The sequence below is a fragment of the Perca flavescens genome, chromosome 16, assembly GCF_004354835.1.
Source record: "Perca flavescens isolate YP-PL-M2 chromosome 16, PFLA_1.0, whole genome shotgun sequence".
Classification (NCBI taxonomy): domain Eukaryota; kingdom Metazoa; phylum Chordata; class Actinopteri; order Perciformes; family Percidae; genus Perca; species Perca flavescens.
The window spans coordinates 19,184,254-19,206,889 of NC_041346.1; the positions used below are offsets into that span (position 1 = coordinate 19,184,254).

The following is a 22,636-nucleotide window of genomic DNA, read 5'->3' on the forward strand; positions in this document are numbered from 1 at the left end:
ATGAATCCTATTTACTTTGGTGATCCTCTGACTTTTCATCTAGCACCACCATGAGGTTGTGGTTTTGAGTGAAATGTCTCAACAACAATTGGATGCAAATCTAGTACACTCATTCAATCTCAGGATGAATTGTAATCCTTTTGATGATCCCTTAACTTTTAATCCAGCGCCATCATCAGATCAAAATGAATGAATTTATCCAATACTTATGACTGAATACCTACAAAACTACTGACATTTCCATCAGCCTCAGCTGTACTTTGTGTTTAGTGCTAATTATCAAATGTTATCATGCTATCATGCTAATATACGATGCTCAACTTGCCTGCACCTGCTTCACATCAGCATGTTAACCATGCCATTGAAATCATTAGCATGCTGATGTAAACATTTAGCTCATAGCACCACTCTGCACAGCCTCACAGAGGCGCTAGCTGGAATTTCTGTGTCTATTATTAACTCAACATCGTTTTCACAACATTCTGTCAATGCAGCTGAGCTCTTTCGGTCACTGGCTCATTCTACTGACTGGAGCCAAGAAACATTTTAGGTGTTCATTTGTGCTGACGGCCAGTTTGCCCTCAAAACAGAATCAGCAGCTGCATTAGTCCTATCCAGCTGGGAGGTTGTCGAGAACTGTTTTTCTCATCTATGCATAATTAAACACCCCCGCCCTCTGCCACCACCACACACAGACTCCCATAACTCTCATAATATACATGTGTCATAACTCTCAAAATATACGTGTCGATTGTCAGTATGTTGACACATTCATGAAAAATATTTCCCAAGTATCACATTTTTACTGCTTTAAACTTTTTTATTATTGTTTTGTTTATCTTCATTATCCTTTACTATGCCTCTAACGACACAGATTTCACCCAAGGGATCCACCTTGTCCCATCTTCTTTGTAATGAATAACTCTGTATTGCAATGTGGGACAAGATTAGTTTGACAAAAGCTGACACTAAGATGAAAAACACTACATTGATAGGTTTGTATTTGTGGTTAGGTCTGTGGGGTTTAACGCTTTTGGCGGATAAAAAACACATTTCAGATGTCAGACCTGAGTTAGATGACACACAGGCTTTAAATCAGTTTCTTATTTTCTTTATGGTATTAATTGATTTTTTTATCCTACTTATGTATTCTCTCTGTGTCTCTCTCTGTATCAACAGGATGAGTGCGCTGCTGGGTTGCATGAGCTTTGGTGTGTGCTCCCTTATGGACAAGGTAGGTTTAAACCCAGATTACAGGTATAAAGGCATTCTGTAAACCGTGTACTTTGCTCCCTTTTTGACTTTCACTCTTTATGTGTGTGTGTTTGTGTGTATCTCCATCCATTAGACCATGAATCTAAGAGTTTAGTTCAGTGAGAATGAATTCCAGTGACCTCGATAGTGTTGAGAGGAACACTTTGGGGTTATGAGTGTTACAGAACAGCAATGTTGCCTCCAGTCACTGGAGTAAAGCACAGTTTGAGTCACTCTCTCTACTGCAATGTTATGGGTCACACACTTAAAAATGCATGCATTTCTTATTTAAATCACGCTGAATCTCATGTCTTTCTTTTACTGAATTAAGGTTAGATTTTCTTTCAAATAACAATGTAAAGACAAAAATGCAGTGTGTTGATCAAATGATGTTGCAAATTGTAAAGTTTGTAATCAAACATTCAACCTGAATTCAATTCAATTGAACCTTTAACCAAATCAAATCCAATTTTTTTCATAAAGACAATGTATTTAATGGCTAAAATATGATCTTATATATCTTACTAGAACATGTTATATTGGGAGACTTTTGATATCACTGGTACTGCAGTGACAACAAGTATTGCTTTGTCGTTTTCTATTACAAGACAACAAAGCCCAAAGTTGATTCCTTTTGTCAGCCTGTGTTTAAGCTGACAAAAACACAGTGCATCCTGTTCTCATAACACATACTGTATGTTTCCTAACTGTGGCTCTGGCCTCTGTGCTTGACTAACTGAATAGTCTCACAGATGCTAAAACCCTTAGTTTTGCAGGCATTTACTGAAATACCAAAGTATTAGACAAGTAGAAATTCTGATGTAATGGTGGCGCTAGATTCAAAGTTAAGGGATCAACAAAGTGATTCAATTATTCCCGAGGTGGACATGATTGTCTGTGCAAAATCTCATGGAAATCCATCTAATAGTTGTCAAGATAATTCAGTCTGGAACAAAGTGTAGTGGACCGACCGACCGACCGACCGACCGACCGACCGACCGACCGACCGACCGACCGACCGACCGACCGACCGACAGGCATTGCCATTCCTAGACACAATGCAAAAAGGGTGACACCACTTCATCCCACACACCTACATCATAATATAGAAGAACACAGCCCTTGCCTTTCTTCCCAAACAGTCCCAGGTGATAGCAGATGAATGTGAGGTTCAAGAGTTCAGCGTCTAAGCATTGCTTAGAATAGTTTCTCCTCCACTGTACAGTTCATCCCCATAACTGCTTTTCTTACTGTAGCTCTTTCCCATCACAATTTTATTATTCAACTCTAATTCATCCAACTGTTTTTCCTCTTCCTTTGCATATATTATATGCATATTTTCTTTCTGCAGTGTACCACATATTCACATAAAAAAAAAGAAAGTCCTCATTTTAGTGGTTAGGGCACTAACCACTGCAAATGTTTGGTATGTAATGCCTCAGCACTTGATCAATTATGTATTACATCATTTTGCACGTGTGTATTTTAAGGCCACGTATTGGAGAAAGAAAGGAAACCTTTATGCTCATTGTGGTTACAGCACAGTTGAGAAAACCGCCCCGGTTGTCTGTTTCTGTACTTGTAGGGTCAGTTATTGTAGTCATCAGCACTTCATTCTTCTGCCACAATGAACCCTACAATTAGGTTTTTGTGTGAAGTAGAACATTTGAGTGTCCTGGTAATGTTGTGGTTTAACAAAATTAGCAAGCCATGTCAGTCATGAATTGCTTCTCTCTTGTTTTTATGAATATGGATGGGTATTATTGATGTATATGTATAAATGAATGAATGAATAAATGAATGATCTTTTTTATTGATAGCATGCAATTCGATTGGTCACTTAGGCCCTGATCAGACAGAGCATGTTTTAGTGGCCTGGGGCGGAGTGAAGCGTTTTGCTCGCTGCTTTTGCGTTGCTGAGCGCCTCGCATTTTTCGGGTGTATGCACCTCTGTTTTTTTGCAGCAGTGCCTTTAAATACCTTCTGCTGTGTATAATTCAAAGTGTAACGCACTTATTTGCGAGTGCCGATGACTTAATTTGCTAATTATGTGATTTTTGGGTCGACACCCATTAAAGTTCAAAGACATTTGAATTGAGCACGCCAGTTCTTTTGTTTGACGTTGTAGTTTACAGTGGTGGAATGTTACTAAGTACATTTACTCAAGTACTGTACTTAAGTACACATTTAAGGTACTCATACTTTACTTGAGTCTTTCCATTTTTTACTCCACTACATTCATCTGACAGCTTTCTTTACTAGTTACTTAACAAATTAAGATTTTTGCACACAAAACACAGTTTCTACAATGTGAGAGTTGTTCTGCATTGAGTACTTTTACTTTTAATACTTTTAGTAAATTTTCCTGATGATACTTACATAATTTTACTTAAGTAACATTTTCAATGCAGGACTTTTATTTGTAACAGAGTATTTTTACAGTGTGGTATTAGTACTTGTACTAAAGTAAAGGACTAAATACTTCTTCCTCCACTGGTGGTTTTAAACACATGATATTCTGGAATTCACTGCACAAAAAAAAGCAATCTACTGTAAAAGTACAGTAAAAAAAACCTTCTCTCTTAGTCTCTTGTTAAGAAAAAAAAAACTCTGCTTCTTGTGTTAAAATCATAAGTATTTGCCTTTAATTGTGACTATTTGACCCACGTTTTAAGCATTTCTTTCATTCTCAGGCTGGCTGAGACATTGACTGAAAACTCTTAATTTGGTGCTTAGAAATAAAATGACAAACATGAACACAGCTGCAAATTGTTCTCTCTTAAACTCACAATTGGGGTGCCTGTGTAGCTCACCTGGTTGAGCATGCACCCCATGTACAGAGGCGCAGTCCTTGCCACAGCGGCCGTGGGTTCAATTCCGACCTGTGGCCCTTTTGCCGCATGTCATTCACCCTCTCTCTCCCCTTTCATGTCTTCAGCTGTCCTATCAAATAAAGGCCTAAAATAATCTCACCACAGTAAGTGTTTTTTGTAGTTTCAATTAACGTCCACAACAGTGAGGGAAACAAACAACAGGAAGAAATTATATTTTAGTCAGGCTTATGGCTTCCTTCCTCTAACATTTATCCCAGTTAATATTTAATTGGCCTACTGTGCTAATGAGGAAGATTTAGCTTTGAGTCCCAGGGAGTTATATCTCTTCACCCCACCATCACATCCGTTATTCTTTTTCTGTTGTTTTTTTATTTCTTTCAGCCCTTCTTGCAAACCCATCCCTTTCTGTCTCCCCCCACTGTGTTCTTGTTTTATTTTAGAAGCATTTGGAACTTATGAGTGTTAGCTGTTATTTTTGTTACCTGCTTTGCTTGTCTGTCACATCTTGTCATTAGTTTGCACGAATTTGCCACTTTGTGCTTTTTACTTCTCCCTCATCTCCTGCTTTCTCTTTTCATCTCTCTCATCTGTCTCCCTCCTGACTAACCGCTCTCTTTGCCCCACTCTTCACCCCTTTGTCACATGTGCAGGATAATATTGAACAATGGCGTAAATCCATCCCTGACTTTCAGGACATATGTCCTCCCCTCCCCCATCTTCTATACAAGTCTCCCACGCGTCCTCCCCCCTTGTCCCACAGCCTGCAGAAATCTGTCCACTCAGATAAGATGCTTTTAAAACGGAGATTATTGTCACTGTCCATGGCATCATGTTATTTAGTACAAAAGAGGAGGCTGTGTGTGTGTGTGTGTGTGTGTGTGTGTGTGTGTGTGTGTGTGTGTGTGTGTGTGTGTGCGCACGCTGTAATAAATGTGAAATGTGTGACAGAGTAAAATAACGGCAGAGCTTAGAACAGTGTTGTAATGTCCCTGTTTGCAAGACTGTGCCCACATCATCAGGATTACAAATCAGACCACTTCTGAATGACTTTATGTAACACATGTACAGTAGTTGCAAATGCAACTACTGTAGCAGCATAAACATGCTGTACAAAAACACACAAGGAAGCAAACACACACACAGACTCAATTTGCTCGCTCCTCCAGGGATGCAAACCCTGAACACACACACACACACACACACACACACACACACACACACACACACACACACACACACACCATCTGGCTTACAGGCCAGAAGTGCGGAAGTGAGGGCATCAGCTGCTGGAATAAGCTAAAGCATTGTGAGTGGTGACTGTGTGTGTGTGTGTGTGTGTGTGTGTGTGTGTGTGTGTGTGTGTGTGTGTGTGTGTTTGTGTGTGTTCAGGGTTTGCAGCCCTGGAGGAGCGAGCAAATTGAGTCTGTGTGTGTGTTTGCTTCCTTGTGTGTTTTTGTACAGCATGTTTATGCTCACATAGATAATTCATTACATTTAGTTGAATCCTCAACCTTGAATCACACACACACACACACACACACACACACACACACACACACACACACACACACGCTCACTCACTCACTCTTTTTGTGGTTGTGCTTCAGGAGGTTCAAGGATGGTACTACCTACTTGAGGAAGAGCAGGGGAGGAAAAAGCATCTTAAAGTGCCCACACAACACAATCACCCCTCCACTGGTAAGTTCATGTAATCATTAATTATTATCAATAATCAGGTTGGAACACTTTTAACCAAAATGTGTCTGTTGTAATAAATAATGGAAATGTATGAAGTATTGAAAGTTGGCATTGAATGCTTGGTCAGATTTTTAGGCCTGTTTGCTTATTCTTTTATCAGTTATTTCCTCATTTAAATCAGGAAACCTTTTATATCTATAAGCAATATTTTATTTAAAATAATTTCTTTATTTAATACTGGTGTATTATAAGCACTTTGGCATATTTAGTCCTGAATAAAGTGTTTATATTCCCAGACCGAAAGTATCAACAAATGTATTCTTTTGGTACGAGTGGTGAAACTCTGGTGTCATATTGGCACTGACATCACAGTTTTTTTGAAATGATAGCCAGCCTTATTAAAGTTACGTAGACATGTGAAAACATAATGGACAGTAAAGTAACAAATTACATACAATAGCAAACAAAATAATTAAATCAAAATAGAATAAAAGGTAAAAGGACATGTAGATAAAAATAGTAGAATATTGACCAATCAGCAGTTTTTGAAAGTCAAACAAATCTAAAAATGGCAACTGTAAGAACACAAGTCATGCAACTAAGTACTGTAAGTACATATATATGTATATGTTATATATACTTATTTATTTATTTATTTTCTTTATCAGTCTTTGGGTCAAGAGGTTGGGAGACTGTGGAAGCGAGGGAGAGAGAGAGGGATTAGAGAGCGAATGAGGGAAAGACAGAGAGTGGGAGGGAGGGATGGGTCCGGACAAACCCTGGCACGTCACAGTTGCCAGAGAGAGAGAGAGAGAGAGATAGACGGAGCTCTCCCATACCGTTTGCTGCTGGAGTGGATCTCCCCTCACACACAGCCACACACACACACACACACACACACACACACACACACACACACACACACACACGTTTGTTTGGAAATCATTTTTTCTTCTCTCCACCTTCGAGTGCTCCGTCTCCTCCTACTTCTATTTGCTCTTACTCGTAGTTTCACGTTGGTGGTGGTGTGTGTATGTGTTGGAGTTATGCTACTCTGTGCCAGCCATAAGGGCAGCCTAGACTAGGTGAGTACTATGTTTGTGTTATCATACTTGACTATACTCACTTCACGTGAGTATATTTTGCTTTGAAAAAAGCACATTTGCAACATTGAAGTGGTTTGTTTTCTTTTGAGGATGCTGTTTGAATGTGTGACACCTTTTTGTCTGTTGCACTCTCTCCCTCTTCTTCTTCACTTAATGCTTGTTTCTTCTCCCTTATCTTCTTCCATCTTTATATTTCTCTTCTTTAGGCTTTTATTGTGGCTGATATTCATTTTCATCTCTTTGCTACTCTGTGCATGCAGTGCTAATCTGTCAATTTTGCTTTCCATAGAAGACCCCTTAAGGAGCTTGGTTTACACATTCAGATTACCTACTAGTATGACCCCATCTTTCTGTACACACATATGCACAAACCTTTCACAACAGCACACAGTGACATGCACATACTCCCACATACCGTTCACAACCCCAGACCTCCCCATTCCAAGTGCCATCGACTTTGCTTATTCACATAGTTCCATTCTAGGTTATGAGAATGATGATGATATCATGAGACGTTAGCTAACCCATCCCAATTTACACCGCTTGGCTGAACTAGGCTAATCTGCCTCATGCAACTTTAAAATTAGTTTTATGCTTCTGTGGATTGAAATAGGACGGGGGTATCAGATTGGACTCAAGACTCAGCCAGGAGGAAACCCTTACAAGGCTCACACAAGGGAATCCTGACTTATACTCAAGGGTTACATAGGCAGGTAGTTCTTTTAGCGATGGGCTAACGGGCTTAAAGGTGTATAACACAAGTGTAGTAATTGTAGTCACAGTTACTGGGAAAAGCACAATAAAGTAAGTTTTAGAGTTCTTTAATTTCATTGGATGTTGTGGCAAAAAAAGGAGAAAAAAAAACCAGCATGCTTGAGTGTTTAAATGGATGTAAAATGTTTTCACCTTTCCCAGTGGAAATTCTGCCCCACTACTGTCTCATCAGATCCGTGTGTGTGCGCGTGTGTGTGTGTGCGCGCGTGTGTGTGTGCGTGTGTGTGTGCGTGTGTGTGTGTGTGTGTGAGTGGGGGATGCATACTCATGCATGCACTCATGTGTTGCCAGCTGGCAGAATGTAGGCCATAGAGGCACTGCTGCACCATGACATGCACTAATATGGAAATGACCAAAATCCCATTCATTACAATACCGCTCTGTGTGTCCATCCTCTCTCTCTCTCTGTCTTCCTCTGTCTCACTATATATGTGTCAGTCCTTTTATATTTTGTATTTCTTTCACACTGATTATCCATATGTTTGTGAAAATCCTTGAGCATTTACCCTGTCTTTTCCATTTCACGCATCTCCCTCTTACCTGTATTTTTATTTTTATTCACTCCCCTCTATGACATTTTCTCTAGTCACTCCGGCTTCATTGTCATTTGTTTGTTAGTCCTCAGTCCATCTCTTATGTAACCTAAAACTGTGGCAGAATGCAAAAAGGCTTTTACTAAACAAACAATTTGATGTAGCACTAGCTACTAGCATATATAAGTCCGCGATTTGCAATATAATATATCATTAAGGGAAATTCTGCAATTACAGGAGTGAGTAGGAGCATACTGGGAGCTTGGCAGGCTCACCATGTTCTTGTAATGCTTTGGATTCAGAGCTAATTTATAATTTTTGTTGCTTGTCATCATGTGTCTCTCTAACTACTCTCAAGCAATGGTGAGATGTAGCATCATTCACTGTACGTTTTAAGTGAGTTGAAACTTGATTTTAAGTCTTTGAATAGTTATAATTTTGTAAAAAAAAATGTGTATTTTTTTTGCTCTCAGTAAGCAAGACATTTGGTGACTATGAAGGGTTGAATATCTTATTTTGGGGAAACCCAAAGTATAGTTTTAAGTATAGTTTTCATGTTGAACCTGTGCCCTCACTGGGTGCTCAGGACGAGTTGCCCAGTAGGAGCTGTAGTTAGTTGTGTGTTTGTTGGTCGGTTTGTTTGTGTATTCTGTTTTTGTGCGGCGCTTAGGGGAATGTGGTAAGCAATGATTAGGCAGAATCTCAGAGCCCTAGGTGAAGGAGGTGCAGTCTGCACTCTTTCACCTGGCAACACAGTAAAAGTGTGAAATGGCTAAATGTAATGAAATTAACCCCAAAATGATCACCAATAACACCTTGTATATGCAATTTAAAGTTTTTATTTGTCCTAAATATGTTCAGACAGATTACATTATATACAGTGTTTGTCAATTTATCATGAGAAACATTAATGTGTTAAGTTAAGCAAGTAGATGGGTAAAGAATAAGAGAGAAGTAAACTCTCTAAATATCAGATTGTTTCAAGCCATGCCAGACAGACTTTCCTATTGCATGCTTCAGACTCTGCTTCCATAACAAAACCTATCCGCTGAGCGCTGACAGCTAATTACAATGTAAGTCTACAATAAAAAGGCTGCCATGTTAACTTTGTTTAACATGAGTTGAGAGGCTGTGCATGAATGACAGCCAAACAGCATTTCTGAGATAACGAGTGACAGGGCAATTAGTGTTGATTCTCAGAACATAATTTTATATCATGTATTGGTTAAAGCTCTTTTACCAGTGGGAATACTAACAATACAGGATACATGGATGATTGATCTAATTTGGAGTGTACTTAAACTTTTTTCAGTAGCTGTGTAGAATAGAAATGTATAGGTACACTGACGTGGTCCATGTGTAGACTATTAAAACAGTAATAGATAGGAAAATAAAAAATAAAAGTAGTTTTTAAATATATGTATATATTTTTTCAAATTTCCTCAAATGTTTGAAGCAGCAGAATAAATCTCTTTGGATAATCAGTGCTTAGTTTGGTACATAATTAATTACATATCGTTGGAGATTAAAAAGCACTTACAATTTTGTATTAGTCTAGGTGGTCATTAGTCAATGTTTTTGAGATAAGTATGTTATTGCCCAGCTGTGCATGTTTTTGCACAAGCATAATGTACTCTATATCTTTCTATGTCTGCATGTACTGATTGAAGAAAAATATCAGTGTTTGAGAAACTCACTTAGCTGTACTTTATTGGCTTGCGTAGTGTGTCGGTGGAGACAACTGACCCACAGTGACATGTACGTGTGTGTGTTTTTGACCATGGCTAATGCATTTCCCTCCAACAAGCTTACGATGTGGGTCAGATGGTCTGTATATGCGTGAAAGCAAAAATAGCAGTATACCCACTGGGCTCATGCTTAAAAAGTGTGTCATCTGCATCATACGCACATACTTGTATCACTTTTCATAATAGATGAATAAAGTCCAGATGTACTATACAAACCCACACATTAACACTACTAGGCTATTCCAGATGGCAAGCCTTTAAATCAGCAGATTAAAATGTACACTTTGTGATTAAGTTATATGCAAGGGGTTGGACATGGAAGGGTGGGGGGTGTTTTTATAATGTTAGGTTGCTCTGGTAAATACTGGCTGTGAAGTTGTGTGAGTGTGTGATCATGTGAAACAAAATGTGTTAAGTATATGTCTGACATGCCATGCATCTGATGCTCTGAGGGTAATATTGACCGCAGGCTTATATCCACCCGATCTGAAGTCAAGCATTTAACCCAACAGCCTACACTCTCGGCTCTGTGCTACTGTGTTGCTCCTTTGACATTGTCAACAATGTAAATCTCACATCTTCTTTTCCTTTCACAAAAATATAAACACATTTAAAAAGACGGTACATTTTGATGGATGACAATCACGATCATGGATTTCAATTAATTAAAACAATACTAAAGCCTGTCTGACTACTTATTGTGTTAGCATTAAATTGTAACATATATATTTCTCTGACTTGAACAATATACTCAGCTAGAACAAACTTACTTACGGTACTCTTGTAACAGGGGGTTTTGGTTAACCGCCATACCTCAGTGATACGTTGCTTCTTCACCGCGGTAAGAAAACATCCAAACCGTCACAGCCCTAGCCTAGTGTAGGCGCAGTCTTAGCCCTAAGTCCTAATAATTTCTCCTTCATATCTTTCCTTGACCTCGTGACATTTTCCATCAAAGTCGTTGAAAAGTGGTTGGGAAAAGACATAGGACATACTTTCTTTGACTATTCAACCGCAGCCCAAGTGTCATTAATAAAGTTAATGATGGCTGAATTCCGTTTAGCTGCTTTAGTTTCAGGGTTCTGGTATTGTGCATGTTGGTTTACTGTCACAATGTCATGACTTACTCAGACACTTAAATGGAACTGAGCCATCGTTAATGTTAACACCTGTGCTTCCTGGGCTTACTGTATGATGAGTGTAATCTTTCCAACCATACTTGACATAACATAGCTAATAAGTTATATGTTATGTTTTGCTCAAGATGTCTCTAAATTAGTAAATGAACCAGATAACTGAGATCAGAATCAGCACAAGAAGCCTGAACCTGAAACTCATTCAGTAAAAGGTCAGACAGTAATATCAGTCTCACATGAGAAGCATATTTAAAGGTAAAATATGTAACATTTCTGCTTTAAAATGTCTAAAAACGACCATTCCTATGTTATATATTTTTATGAGTTGTGTTCTTACACTATCCCAAATGTTTCCACCAAATGTCGAACCCAGAGAAATCTATTATTTTATTTTCAGATATGGCACGTTTCCTTTAGTCGCCCGTCAGTGGCGTCATATAACCTTTCACCCTCCAGTTGCTCTAACTTCCGTCAGAACACTGGCACCAAGATGATACGTTCAGGAGTAATTGTAAATCATACAATGTCACAGAAAAAAAATACTTGTAACCGTAATACTGCTTTTTTTTGCCATACAGCATCATTTTGTGATTAATTACATCCCACTTTTTATTACAGTAATACAACAAAGACCTTATCTATTTTGTAAGTTCAATATCGATACCAGCTTAACGTTACTACAATGTGCTAACGTTGATGCTAAAGCTTTGTGGGTAACTATTAGAAATGCTTTGGTAACATTATGAGGTTAGAACATCGTTCAACACGCTAATAGTTATTTTTAGTATGACTGTTTCAACCACAGCTAACAGGACTGAGCTAACCCACGAATAACTTCACTAGTAACGTTAACGTTAGCTGTATAGATAGACGATTAATCTAATGCTAATTTAGCCAGCTAGCACACCCCGGTCTGTCTGCCTCACTCCCCCGACGCAGAGAGACTCACTCGGGATGACAGCTGACAACAGCCCCGGGACATATAGCTAGCTAGTTAGCGTTAGCCCCCAGTCAGCTATCAGCCAGCTACTTTCATTACAGCAACCCCCACCGGCCAGAACTTATCTCCAGTGCCTGGTGCTTACGACGCTAACGGCAGTTTAATTAAACGTCGGGAAACAGACCATATCAGACCCAGCACCGAGTCACAACAGCGGCCATCCATAGCGGTAGCTACATCTCCGTAGTGCTACCGGTGTACTGTATGTGCCGAAAATCTCCTCCCTGCCGAATTTCTCCCCCCTTCGCGCTTAGCTGTCTTTACGCCGTTAGCTAAATTAACCCGACAAAAGGTGGGTTAAGCGCCAAAACGAAAAGTTAAGATTACTGAAAAGTGAAGGGGAGATCATTCCGGGCAGCTGGGAGATGTTCTGCTGCTGCACAACAGGCATCGACCGTCCTGGCTCGCTATCGCGGAGATTTCCCCGAGAATCCCCACCCACACCCATCTCTCAGCCTCGTTTAGTAGCTTGCTAGCGTTACAACAAACCCCGTCATCCCCGGTTTTGAAACCATCCAAAAGGTGACATTGATATGTGAAATATTTTGTGTTTTAGCTGCTGGCTACTGTTAGCTTGCTGGCTCACTAGCTAAATGGTCAGCTACAAATAAAAATCTAATCAAGAAAAACGTAATTATGTTGGGGAAACTGCAGCTATTGTATTACAATAACATGAATAAACGTTACTAAACGTAACGTGAATAAACTTGAATGGGTAAACTCGTCCGTGAACTGATGCATTCTAACCAGCAGCGAAGGTGCTTAACACTAAAAACTCCCATAATTCCATGCAACTTCCCAACGTCATCAAAAGTCCAGTTTTACCGTCCATTGTTTTGGTTGAGAGACCCCTAGCGGCAGAAAGTTACATATTGTACGTTTAAAGAGAAAATATGTAATAGCATCTAATTCTACAGTGCTGTGAAATCTTAAAGACCCTGAGCACACATAGCTGTGTTTTCAGTGGTTGTGGCTGTTTTGACCTAAGCATAATGCCCAGCTGACTACCATAGTTGAAATCAAAGTAGCCCCTTTTAAGTTGACAGAAAGATGTATCAATGTGTTGCTGTGATTCTCAATATATGCAGGACATGTTTCAGGAAATGAACAAGAAGGTGGTGGCAGACTGCAGAGACATGTTTACCGCTAGAGGGGTGAGGGGTGAATGGGAGGGGGACAAGCACTAGCCAGTCTCAGACAACAGAGAAGATAATCCAAAGAGAATGCAGCCACCTGTGCAATCCAAACTACTTGCATCACATGCATGAATTTCTGCAGACTGCAAACCTCCAAATAGCATTGTCTTTAATCTCCCGAGGGTGGACACTTCCAATGTGTTAGGGTCAGAGGCAATGAACCTAGACGGCTCAAATTCGTCATGGACACAAAGTTAATTAAAACCAATTTCCTGATGAGCAGACATTTTGAGCCTGCAGAAGGTAGGCAGAACTAAGTGGGCACGACTGGGAGGGTGTGTGACTGACAATAAGGGGCGCACTCATGTGGAAAACAAGCATGTTCCCATCCTGCCCAATTCAAGCGTCTCTTTTCTGCAACTATTCTCATGTGTCACAGCACATGTTGACAGTTCTGTGTAGGATGACACATCATTCTCATGCCAAGAACATCAGTTCTGTGAAATATGTTGTATTTTATTTTGTCAAATTTGAGGGCATTTTACCATAGTCAAGTTGTCAAATAAATATTATGTCAGTGTGTAAAACGCAAAGGCATTAAGGCAGAATGCATGTGCGTGCTAGTAATATTGATGATCTTGTCGGTAATTTCTCAATCGTTAGTTTGAAATAACATAGCCAAAGATGCACCAGAGAAAATGCAGAGCATTTCAACTATTTCTGTTATTATAATCAAATGTTGAAGTTGATGATTTGATGCATTTAAAGGTACTATTCAGGCTGGATATGAAATTCTATTCCAGTCTTTGAGTATTTATATGCTCTTCAAATCCATTTTACAATCTCCATCATGGACAACCCATGCAACACTTTGTGTCAGCAGACATAATCCTTTCTGGCTGTTCTGCCTCACTCAAGACAAACAGGAAATTAAATGTGTCTATCACTACTGTCCAGCTATCCTGATTGGGCAAAAGTCATCGCATTGTCTTGTTCCATGTGGCAGCATTCAATAAATGAGTCCGTTGTTTAGTGGTCGCTGATGTTAGGCAGAGCATCTGTCATACTTGCGCTGTATTTTAAATTGGAATGTTACTCTTGTGTCATTATTTGAAATGTATTCTGATTTGGGCTGATGGTGTGCAGAAATCTCATGCATTAACAAAATGCATTCCTCCCAGGGATCAAACTATGCAGTAAAAATGTATGGTACATTACCTGTGCATTCTTTTACAGCTAGAGTTTTGTATTACAATATTCATGTATGTCCTAGATCTGTGCTCTCCTTTTCATGACATAAAATGGTGCACTTAATCAATGCTTATTATGTTCAGTTTTTGTTGAGACTGTGTCAGAGCTGTGTTCATTCTTCTATGGTATTTTAGTTTGTGGCTGTTATTTTCCCACTGGCAATGATAATGCTGATAATGTTGGTGTTTATGTTTACATTATTCACTATCTTAGATTAGCATGTTAGCTTGCTAACATTTACTAATTAGCACTAAACACACAGCTGTACAGTATAGCTGAGGCTGATGGGAATGTCAGATATTTTGCAGGTACTTAGTCATAAACCAAAGTACTGTGCAACATTTTGACTTGATGAAGGTGCAAGATGAAAAGTCAGGAGTTTAAAATATTCTAAGTCAGTCAGTCCAGTTGGTTAGGACATGACTTGTGTCCTGGAGATGGCAAGGTGGCAACAAAGGATTTAATACACATGTCAACACATTAATCGAACTAGCTCATTGATAGTTTAATTGCAACTAATGAGTAGTTGGCCTGGTGGATTTAGTGTATTATTCTGAAGGCCTACAGGGGTGTGTGATAGAGTGTGTGAGATCATGTGAGACAAAATGTGTTGTATATATATGTCTGACATGCCATGCATCTGATGCTCTGAGGGTAACATAGACTGCAGGCTTATATCCACCTGATCTGAAGTCAAGCATTTAACCTAATTGTAGCAGTGCTTCGCCTTCTGGGACTATAGTTCCCAGTATGTATACGGTTAGAAGATGGCTGTGTCTCGTGTGACCTTGTTATTTGTACACGCTGTGACTATACAAATCACAACATGTAAATAGGAAAATGTTGCCGTTATTTTGTCACTTATTGGGAGCAGACACAATTACGACACGCACGGAGATGAGAAGGGTATGTATGGACTTATCTAACTCTGGGGGATACAGTGAATATGACCAAGTCCCAATAAGTCGCGTGTTCCTTTTTTTTTTTTAAGATTATTTTTTGGGGCTTTTTCCCTTTATTAGACAGTGGATAGATATGAAAGGGGGAGAGAGATGGGGAATGACACGCAGCAAAGGGCAGCAGGTTGGATTCAAACCCTGCGCCGCTGCAGGACTCAGCCAACATGGGGCGAACGCTCTTACTGGGTGAGCTAGAGGCCGCCCCGGTCACGTGTTCCTTTAACCTTAACCAAGTGCTGCCAGTGCCTAAACATACAAATAAAAAAGTTTGATAATGCATTAGTCACTAAAGTCTATGAGTGGATATTATATTGCAAGATTGTACATTTTGGCAGACATCAAATGGAATACGTTATTAATAAACATTTTAATAATACGTTCAGCAACCTACCAGATACAGTCAATAACATTTTATCATTACGTTAGTGAACAACGTAATACGGTCTGCATTATGTTTTTACCCTGCTAATGTTTTCATACTATTCCACTGATTGACAGTTGGGGCTAGTAAGTCGCCAAGAAAGACAGAAATGCGCCAACAAAATCATTTAAGTGGAAGACTGCTGAAAACATGGATGTAAACAATGCACAATTTAAGACATTTTGAAAATCCGCTTTTCAGATGTGTTATTAAGAAGGAAATGCACTTAGTATGTTTATAAGGCCTCAAGGATACACAATGGTCAACATTAAATATAAACGCACCTTTAAGTCGTCATTGACTTGTATCTTGAAGGTGATGTTGGGAGTTAAGCCAGTCACAGTTGTGAAATTAGATTAGATATGTGATCAAATGTTATTTTGAATAATGTACAGGCTTACATGTTTGCACTGTTAATCCGGCATTATTACTAAATTAATGTTTTCCTTATGAGTACCCATATTATTCATTATTTATTGTTTGTTGAACCAATATAGTCAAAAAATCTTGTAGCTCTGTTTACTGGAAACTATGCTGCACCAAGCGTCAGTCATGCTGCATTATTCTCTGGTGGTTTGTACTGTATGTATGTAGTTGTTATGCTTTCATACTGTATGATTTTCTTCTTGTTGGTTTGTGTGTAGAAATAGACTTTTGCAGAAAGAGGTTGGCTCGTACACTGAGTCATGTTTTAAAACATTCCACTCTAGCTGTTTAATAAATCGAAGACTTTGCCCATCCATTGCCAAAAAGCTTTCCTATTGACTGTATTACTCTCTAAACAGTGGTAAAAAAGAAGATACAACAACAACAACAACGAGAGTAGAAGTGGGAGTGCTTTCAACTCACACCACATTTAAAATTTCATTTTAGTTTAGTTTACCACACATATTTATTCACATCGGAATATTAAATCTAGTGTGATTAAATGAGATTTATGTATCTTTATTTGAATTTAGATCTTTTATTACGTTTTGATACATCCATATTATCTACAATGTTATCAAATAAAAAAGAAAAGTGTCTTTCATGGTAGCAATGACAAAATAAACTTGAACTTGATTTACTACTTAATAATTAATAAAAGGTGAAGTAATTATTTATATTTATGTACTTTTTGCCATAATTTAACTACTTCAGTGAGTTTTTTAGTAGCGTGCTTTGCTAAATTTAAACTGTCGGTGTGTAATGCTTACCTCGTCAGTTCACATCAGTTCATTTCCTTATATTATGTGTTGGTTCTTGGTGTCACCAATTAAAACAATAATTTCTTGAGATTTAAGGTCATCTTAAGAAACCCAAACATTGAAGTGGAGGGAATCTCCTCCCATCTTGGCTTTTCCACCCTCTCCATCAAGTGTGTGTTTGTGGGTGACAGGAGGTGAAAAGAGGGACTGCGTGTCAAATGAGCGAGTGCTGCAATGAGGAACTCGGCAGAGTCAAGGGCTTTTTATGTTCTGGCAGATCTGAGACTGACTGACTCAACTGCAGAAGACTGCCAACGCCTTCGGATTTTTGTTCTTTACTCTTGCCTTTGCACGCCACTTCTTGTTTTTTCCCGTCTAGTTTCATTGTCTGTCTTTCTTTAATCTTCTCAGTTTCTTATTCCCTTCTTTGAACTACTTTTTTTTTTTTTATTTGCTGAATTTCACTTGTGTATACTTTTCCCACTGTCCACTATTTCCATCTCTTATTGTGCCTCTTTCTTTCCCCCATTTTTATGTCAGTCATGTTGGATGTTTCTCGTTGCCATCTGCTCTGTGTCTTGCTCCTCTTATGTCCAGAGTTACTGATTTCTTACCCACACAAAAGGCTCCTCTGCTGGGCTTGACGCCAGCCAGGTTAGCCCGTCTCTTTGCTGGACCCCTGGAGGTTTCAGATTCAAGTGACAGAAGCCTTATGCTTACCATGGCAACTGCAACTCTGGGATTGGGACCTTTACTCTGGGGTTAAACTACTGTAAAAGGTTTCAGAGTAAATATAAACTGTGTCCAAAATGTTGAGGGATGCTTGATTTGTTTTGCATGAGGACTACAGATACATGTTAAAGCCTCCCTTACTCTCAAAAATGTGTTCATATGCTTATTGTAAGATGTTCGAGCTTCACTGTGCAGAATGACGCTGTTTATAGTTTGACATTAGATGGCTGTTTTCATATTCATCTTCAGAAAGCGGAAAGTTTCTCTGTGCTCAGTTGCTCACCTTAAATCTGAGGTGAGGAGTGTATCTACAAACATGATTTTTTTTTTTAAACACTTTATTTGTATATTTCCAGTTATCACATAAAACAATCATATTCTCTATTTTACAAATAATCAGAAAAACAATCCCAACAAGAGAAAGACAGAGACAGACCAAACCTAAAACCAACCTGACAGACTTGTCACAGACAACAGACGGACAAGAGATAAAAAAAAGAAGAAGAATACAAACATGATTTTGTGACATTGCAACTAGTTTAGAAGCCCACAATGGTCCAATATACAACTTGCACTGTCACGAAAGGCTGGTATCATGTGGACGCACTGACAGTTTTGTTATCATTACTTAGAATTCCTCATGGGGGTGGCAGAAACTACGCACTATAGCTTTAAGGCAATTTAACTTTTTATGAAAAACCATATCAGATGTAAATTTCTTTTTTTAATGATTATTTTTTGGGCATTTTTAGGCCTTTTATTGACAGGACAGCTGAAGAAATGAGAGAGAGGGGAATGACATGCAGCAAAAGGCTGCAGGTCGGAGCCGAACCCGGGCCTGCTGCGTTGAGGAGCAAACCTCCATACACGGACGCCCGCTCCACCAACTGAGCTATCCGGGCACCCATAAAAAAAGTATTTTTAAAATGTTTAAAATAATGTCTGGTGTTTTTAGGTTTTTGTTAATCTGCTAGGGGGTAAGGCTCTAGAATTGATTGACCTCTTGAAAGATCAATCATTATGATTTAAAAAATAAAAAAGTCCTCCAAATTAAACAACAAAGTACATTCTTTGAAACAGCACTCCTGATCGACACATTTAAACGCTTTCTGATCTGATTCCCATATCGATAGCACGGCATCATTAGTCAGTGACTTCCAAAACTGTTACAAATAACTTATTGAAAAATAAATCCATTTTATGAACTGAGATTGCTTTTGCTGGTTCAGGTTTGGTTAGATTCAGGCACAAACATGACTTGGTTGGGGTTAAAACAAAAACACCTTGGTTAGGGTTACAATTACTACTTTGTTAACATTAGTGGTCCTTTGTCGTCATCGTTAAGAGAAACGGAGGAAACGAACACTAGTCTCCCGTGGCAAAGTCTTACATTTTGTTGAGTCACCCAACCATCCTGACCTCTCTATGCAGACCTTTTGGCTCTATAATAACGTCACCCAACTTCCTCCTTGTTTCCCAATGGACGAGTCATAATTACTACGGCTGCTAGAGGACTTTGTCACTTGAACATAAACATATGTTGTTATGGGGCATTAGCGAAATGACTAATGCTGTCATTCTTCTTGGGAGGACAGTCTCTTACAAATGCATGTTTTAGTGTCACGCTTGGTGTGGTCCTTAATTTATTATAACTTCTTATTCAAAAGAATATAATGATTTTGCCAGACATCTTGCAGCTCCCATTTCATGCAGCAGTAATGGCATAATAGATGTTGTCTTGCTTTGATATTTTACTCAGAATAAGTGTGATAGAGTTTCACTGTGAAGTGTTGCACCAAGCATATTTAAAAACAATATACGTGACTCTGTAATGCAGTGTTAAAAATATCTTACTTTAAAGCTACTTAGTAGACATTTCAAGCTATGTGTGCGTATACAATGTGATTATTCCAACTTTTTGTGAGGTTAACAGAAGGGTACTTATCCACTTATACTCTTTGCCTCATGTTGGGGCTGTTTTGACTTGGTTGGCAGAGTTTGGAAAATAACATTTCACAGTCTGGGGTAGGATAATTTCTCTCCCATGGTGATAGAGGTATGTGTGATGGACGAGTATAGAAAAGAGAGGGGTAAGAGGAAGGAGAGAAATATCAAACAGAAGGAGGTAGTGGTTGGAGTTGGGACAGTGGGGTTGCTGTGTGTGAAGTTTAAGAGACGGAAAGGCAAAGAAGAAGGAAAGATGTATATATTAAGTGAACGATGTAAACAGAAGGAAATGTAGAAAGAGAGAGAGAGAGAGATAGAAAGAGTGGGAGATCTGTATTGTGGCCCAATGCTGAATGCTGCCTTTATGAGCAATAGTTAAAAGGACACTGAGGCGTGAGTCCCTGTAACCATAGCAACCTCCCAGGAGCCCTGTGACGGACGGATAATAGAGTGAGAGAGGAGTTCCTTTTCTCTTCTTCACCCGTCCCTCCCTCCCTCCTTCCCTTCTGCTCACTTGTTCTCACTTCCACTTTTCTCTTGGGCAGTTTGTTGGATCCTCGCATCTTGACTCGGCTGGCCGTTTTTTTGCCTTTTATGTGCGGTCTGAAGTTTAAATCCCAGCCCAGAAAAAGGCTGCTCCAGACAACTGTTGCCATAATTGCTTGTTGTTATCTTTCTGAGTCACTTTTATGGACGCTCAACTCTCAACTATTTGAGGACTTTATTTTTGTGTACCCAGAAGGCTGTTTTGTTTTGGAACTCAGAGAAATGTGCTCCAGAGGCACTGTCTCAGCCCGTGATTCCTTTGTCTACATTTCAGAGGCTGTGCTGTCAAACCATGGTGCTGCCCCCGAGACCAATCGCCCTGAGAATATGCAATGCTTAACAGTAAGTATTTTCAAACCTTATTTACTTTGTGTGTGTGTCTGTGTGTGTGTGTGTGTGTGTGTGTGTGCGTGTGCAACAGAAATATTTTGTAAGTTTAATAGAGTGTGCGCACGTGTGTACATACAGTAAATATTAACTCTATTGCTGTAATTGTTTATTGGATGTTCTTCTCTATACAGGTGCATAATGTATTTATTTCTGTGATTGCTGGTAGTTTGCGTATGCCCTTATGTGTTTTTATTTAATGTATTCGCATGTGCGTGCACAATGAATATATAGGCCTGTTCGATGAATATACAAAATAGTTGACCCGTGACATTGCACCATGTCCAACATACTCATCATGCATAAAATGCCTTCAGTAAGATGTTTACTGCATGACTTCCATGTTACACATTCTCAGCAACCATGGCAACTAATTGAATCATGCGTATGAGCTTTGAGCAGTGAATGGAGCAAGATGTCATTTCTTGAAAGACAATATTTGTCAAAAGGCTTACTTGCATGCGAGTCGCATGTTGAGCAGAATGATGGTTTGTCATGAGAAAGGGGAAAAGAGAACTGTGTAGTTGGATGTGAAGCCAGTTTTTCTTATCTGCTAATGGAAATCACAAACTCTTCCTGTGTCGTCCTCTCTCTCATCCTTTACATCTTATAGATTCTTAGTTATCTCTTAATGTTTCAAGTTTATCTTTGGGGTTCTTTTTAAAGTTAAATTTCTCAATTTCCCCATTGTTGACTGTATAGTAGCAATGAAGTTGTTAAAAATGAACGAGGAAGACCACTTAAACTGTTCACAGAGACACAGGATCATGACTGGTATAGGAAAGAGTGATTATTTAATTCAGTATTTCATTGACTACAGTAGCAATATTGACAACAACAACAACAGGAACAGAAACATATTTAAAGACCTTTTGGGATTGGGACCGACCCATAATGGACCTGCTAAAGTACAGTTCTCCTGTTTTCCCCCTATTTGGAGTGCTCAGTCCCCTATGCTCTGCAGTCCTTGCCACTGCTTACCCTACTGTACTGTTGGCCTTGGGAGGGGTGACACATGGTTTTGCCAGCACTTTCTTTGCACTTCTTGTACTGTACAGAAAATAAGGATGTGTTTTTAAACTTTGGCTGGAATAATGAAACTTAAAAAAAACAGATTTTGTGCCCTTTTTGAAGAGCAAAACATTAATCACTGGATTAAAATTAAGATTTATTTGATTACTGTATGCTGACCTGAAGAAATCAACATTTAAATACTTACCATGCTGGCTTAAATGCAAAGTGGTGCTGCTACAACATTGTTAATGTCATACAGAGAAACAAACATATTGATATTCACATATTACTGCTGGCAGAAGAGGGCCTCTGTCTTTCTTCCCTGAGTCAATTGACCCTTCTTCCAGAGTCACACCAGAGATAGGATTGTTGGCTATGAATGCTGCATCTTTTTGCATGCTTTTGTTCACACTATAGCTGTGGGGTGGAGGGGGGGGGGATTGAAGCATATTAAATAGCTTTCAATCCAACACACTCTTGGCTGATTTGTCTACAGCATATTGTCAGAAGACAGCACAGCACTTCAGCATAAGCAGTAGCCTAATAAAACATAGTGACAGAACATAAGCACAGAGACAGTGGAAACCACAACCATACAGGGCCTGGCCGTCTACTATAAGAGAAATGCCCCAGTCTGCTCCGAATACACTCGCAACACTCAGAAGAGTGTGAGACTTTTTCTATGTTAAAAGAAGACCTTAATCTTTCCCTAGCTTTAACCAAGTGCTTTATAGAGAATAGAAAATTATAGAGAATTTATGGAACTTTTTAGTAGTTTAAGTTTAAGCTTCTATTTTGTTGTACAGTAAAGAGGAAAAGTAATTGGCTAGTTTTGGTTAGTTTTATTCACCAAACTGAACTAGGTTGGACAAAAAATGGTCAATTCTTGAGATGCGTTGTTAAAATTTTATTTAGAAATGATCATTATGACTATGACTATTATGAAACTCTGTGTCGACTCACGACCAAAACT

General features: G+C 39.1%; 1 protein-coding gene across 3 annotated transcripts in view; it reads left to right on the forward strand.

Annotated features, from left to right (window-relative positions):
* Positions 1-22,636, forward strand: part of rgs3a (regulator of G protein signaling 3a) — a 154,788-nt gene that overhangs the window by 22,603 nt on the left and 109,549 nt on the right. The window contains exons 7-9 of one of the 3 annotated variants that reach the window (XM_028600957.1): positions 1,180-1,234; positions 5,696-5,786; positions 20,537-20,604. In XM_028600957.1, coding sequence (XP_028456758.1) covers positions 1,180-1,234; positions 5,696-5,786; positions 20,537-20,604 — 214 coding nt within the window. Of the gene's footprint in view, positions 1-1,179; positions 1,235-5,695; positions 5,787-6,375; positions 6,394-6,650; positions 6,872-20,536; positions 20,605-22,636 lie in introns of those variants that run through there. The other 2 variants (XM_028600961.1, XM_028600959.1) reach the window with 2 other exon arrangements.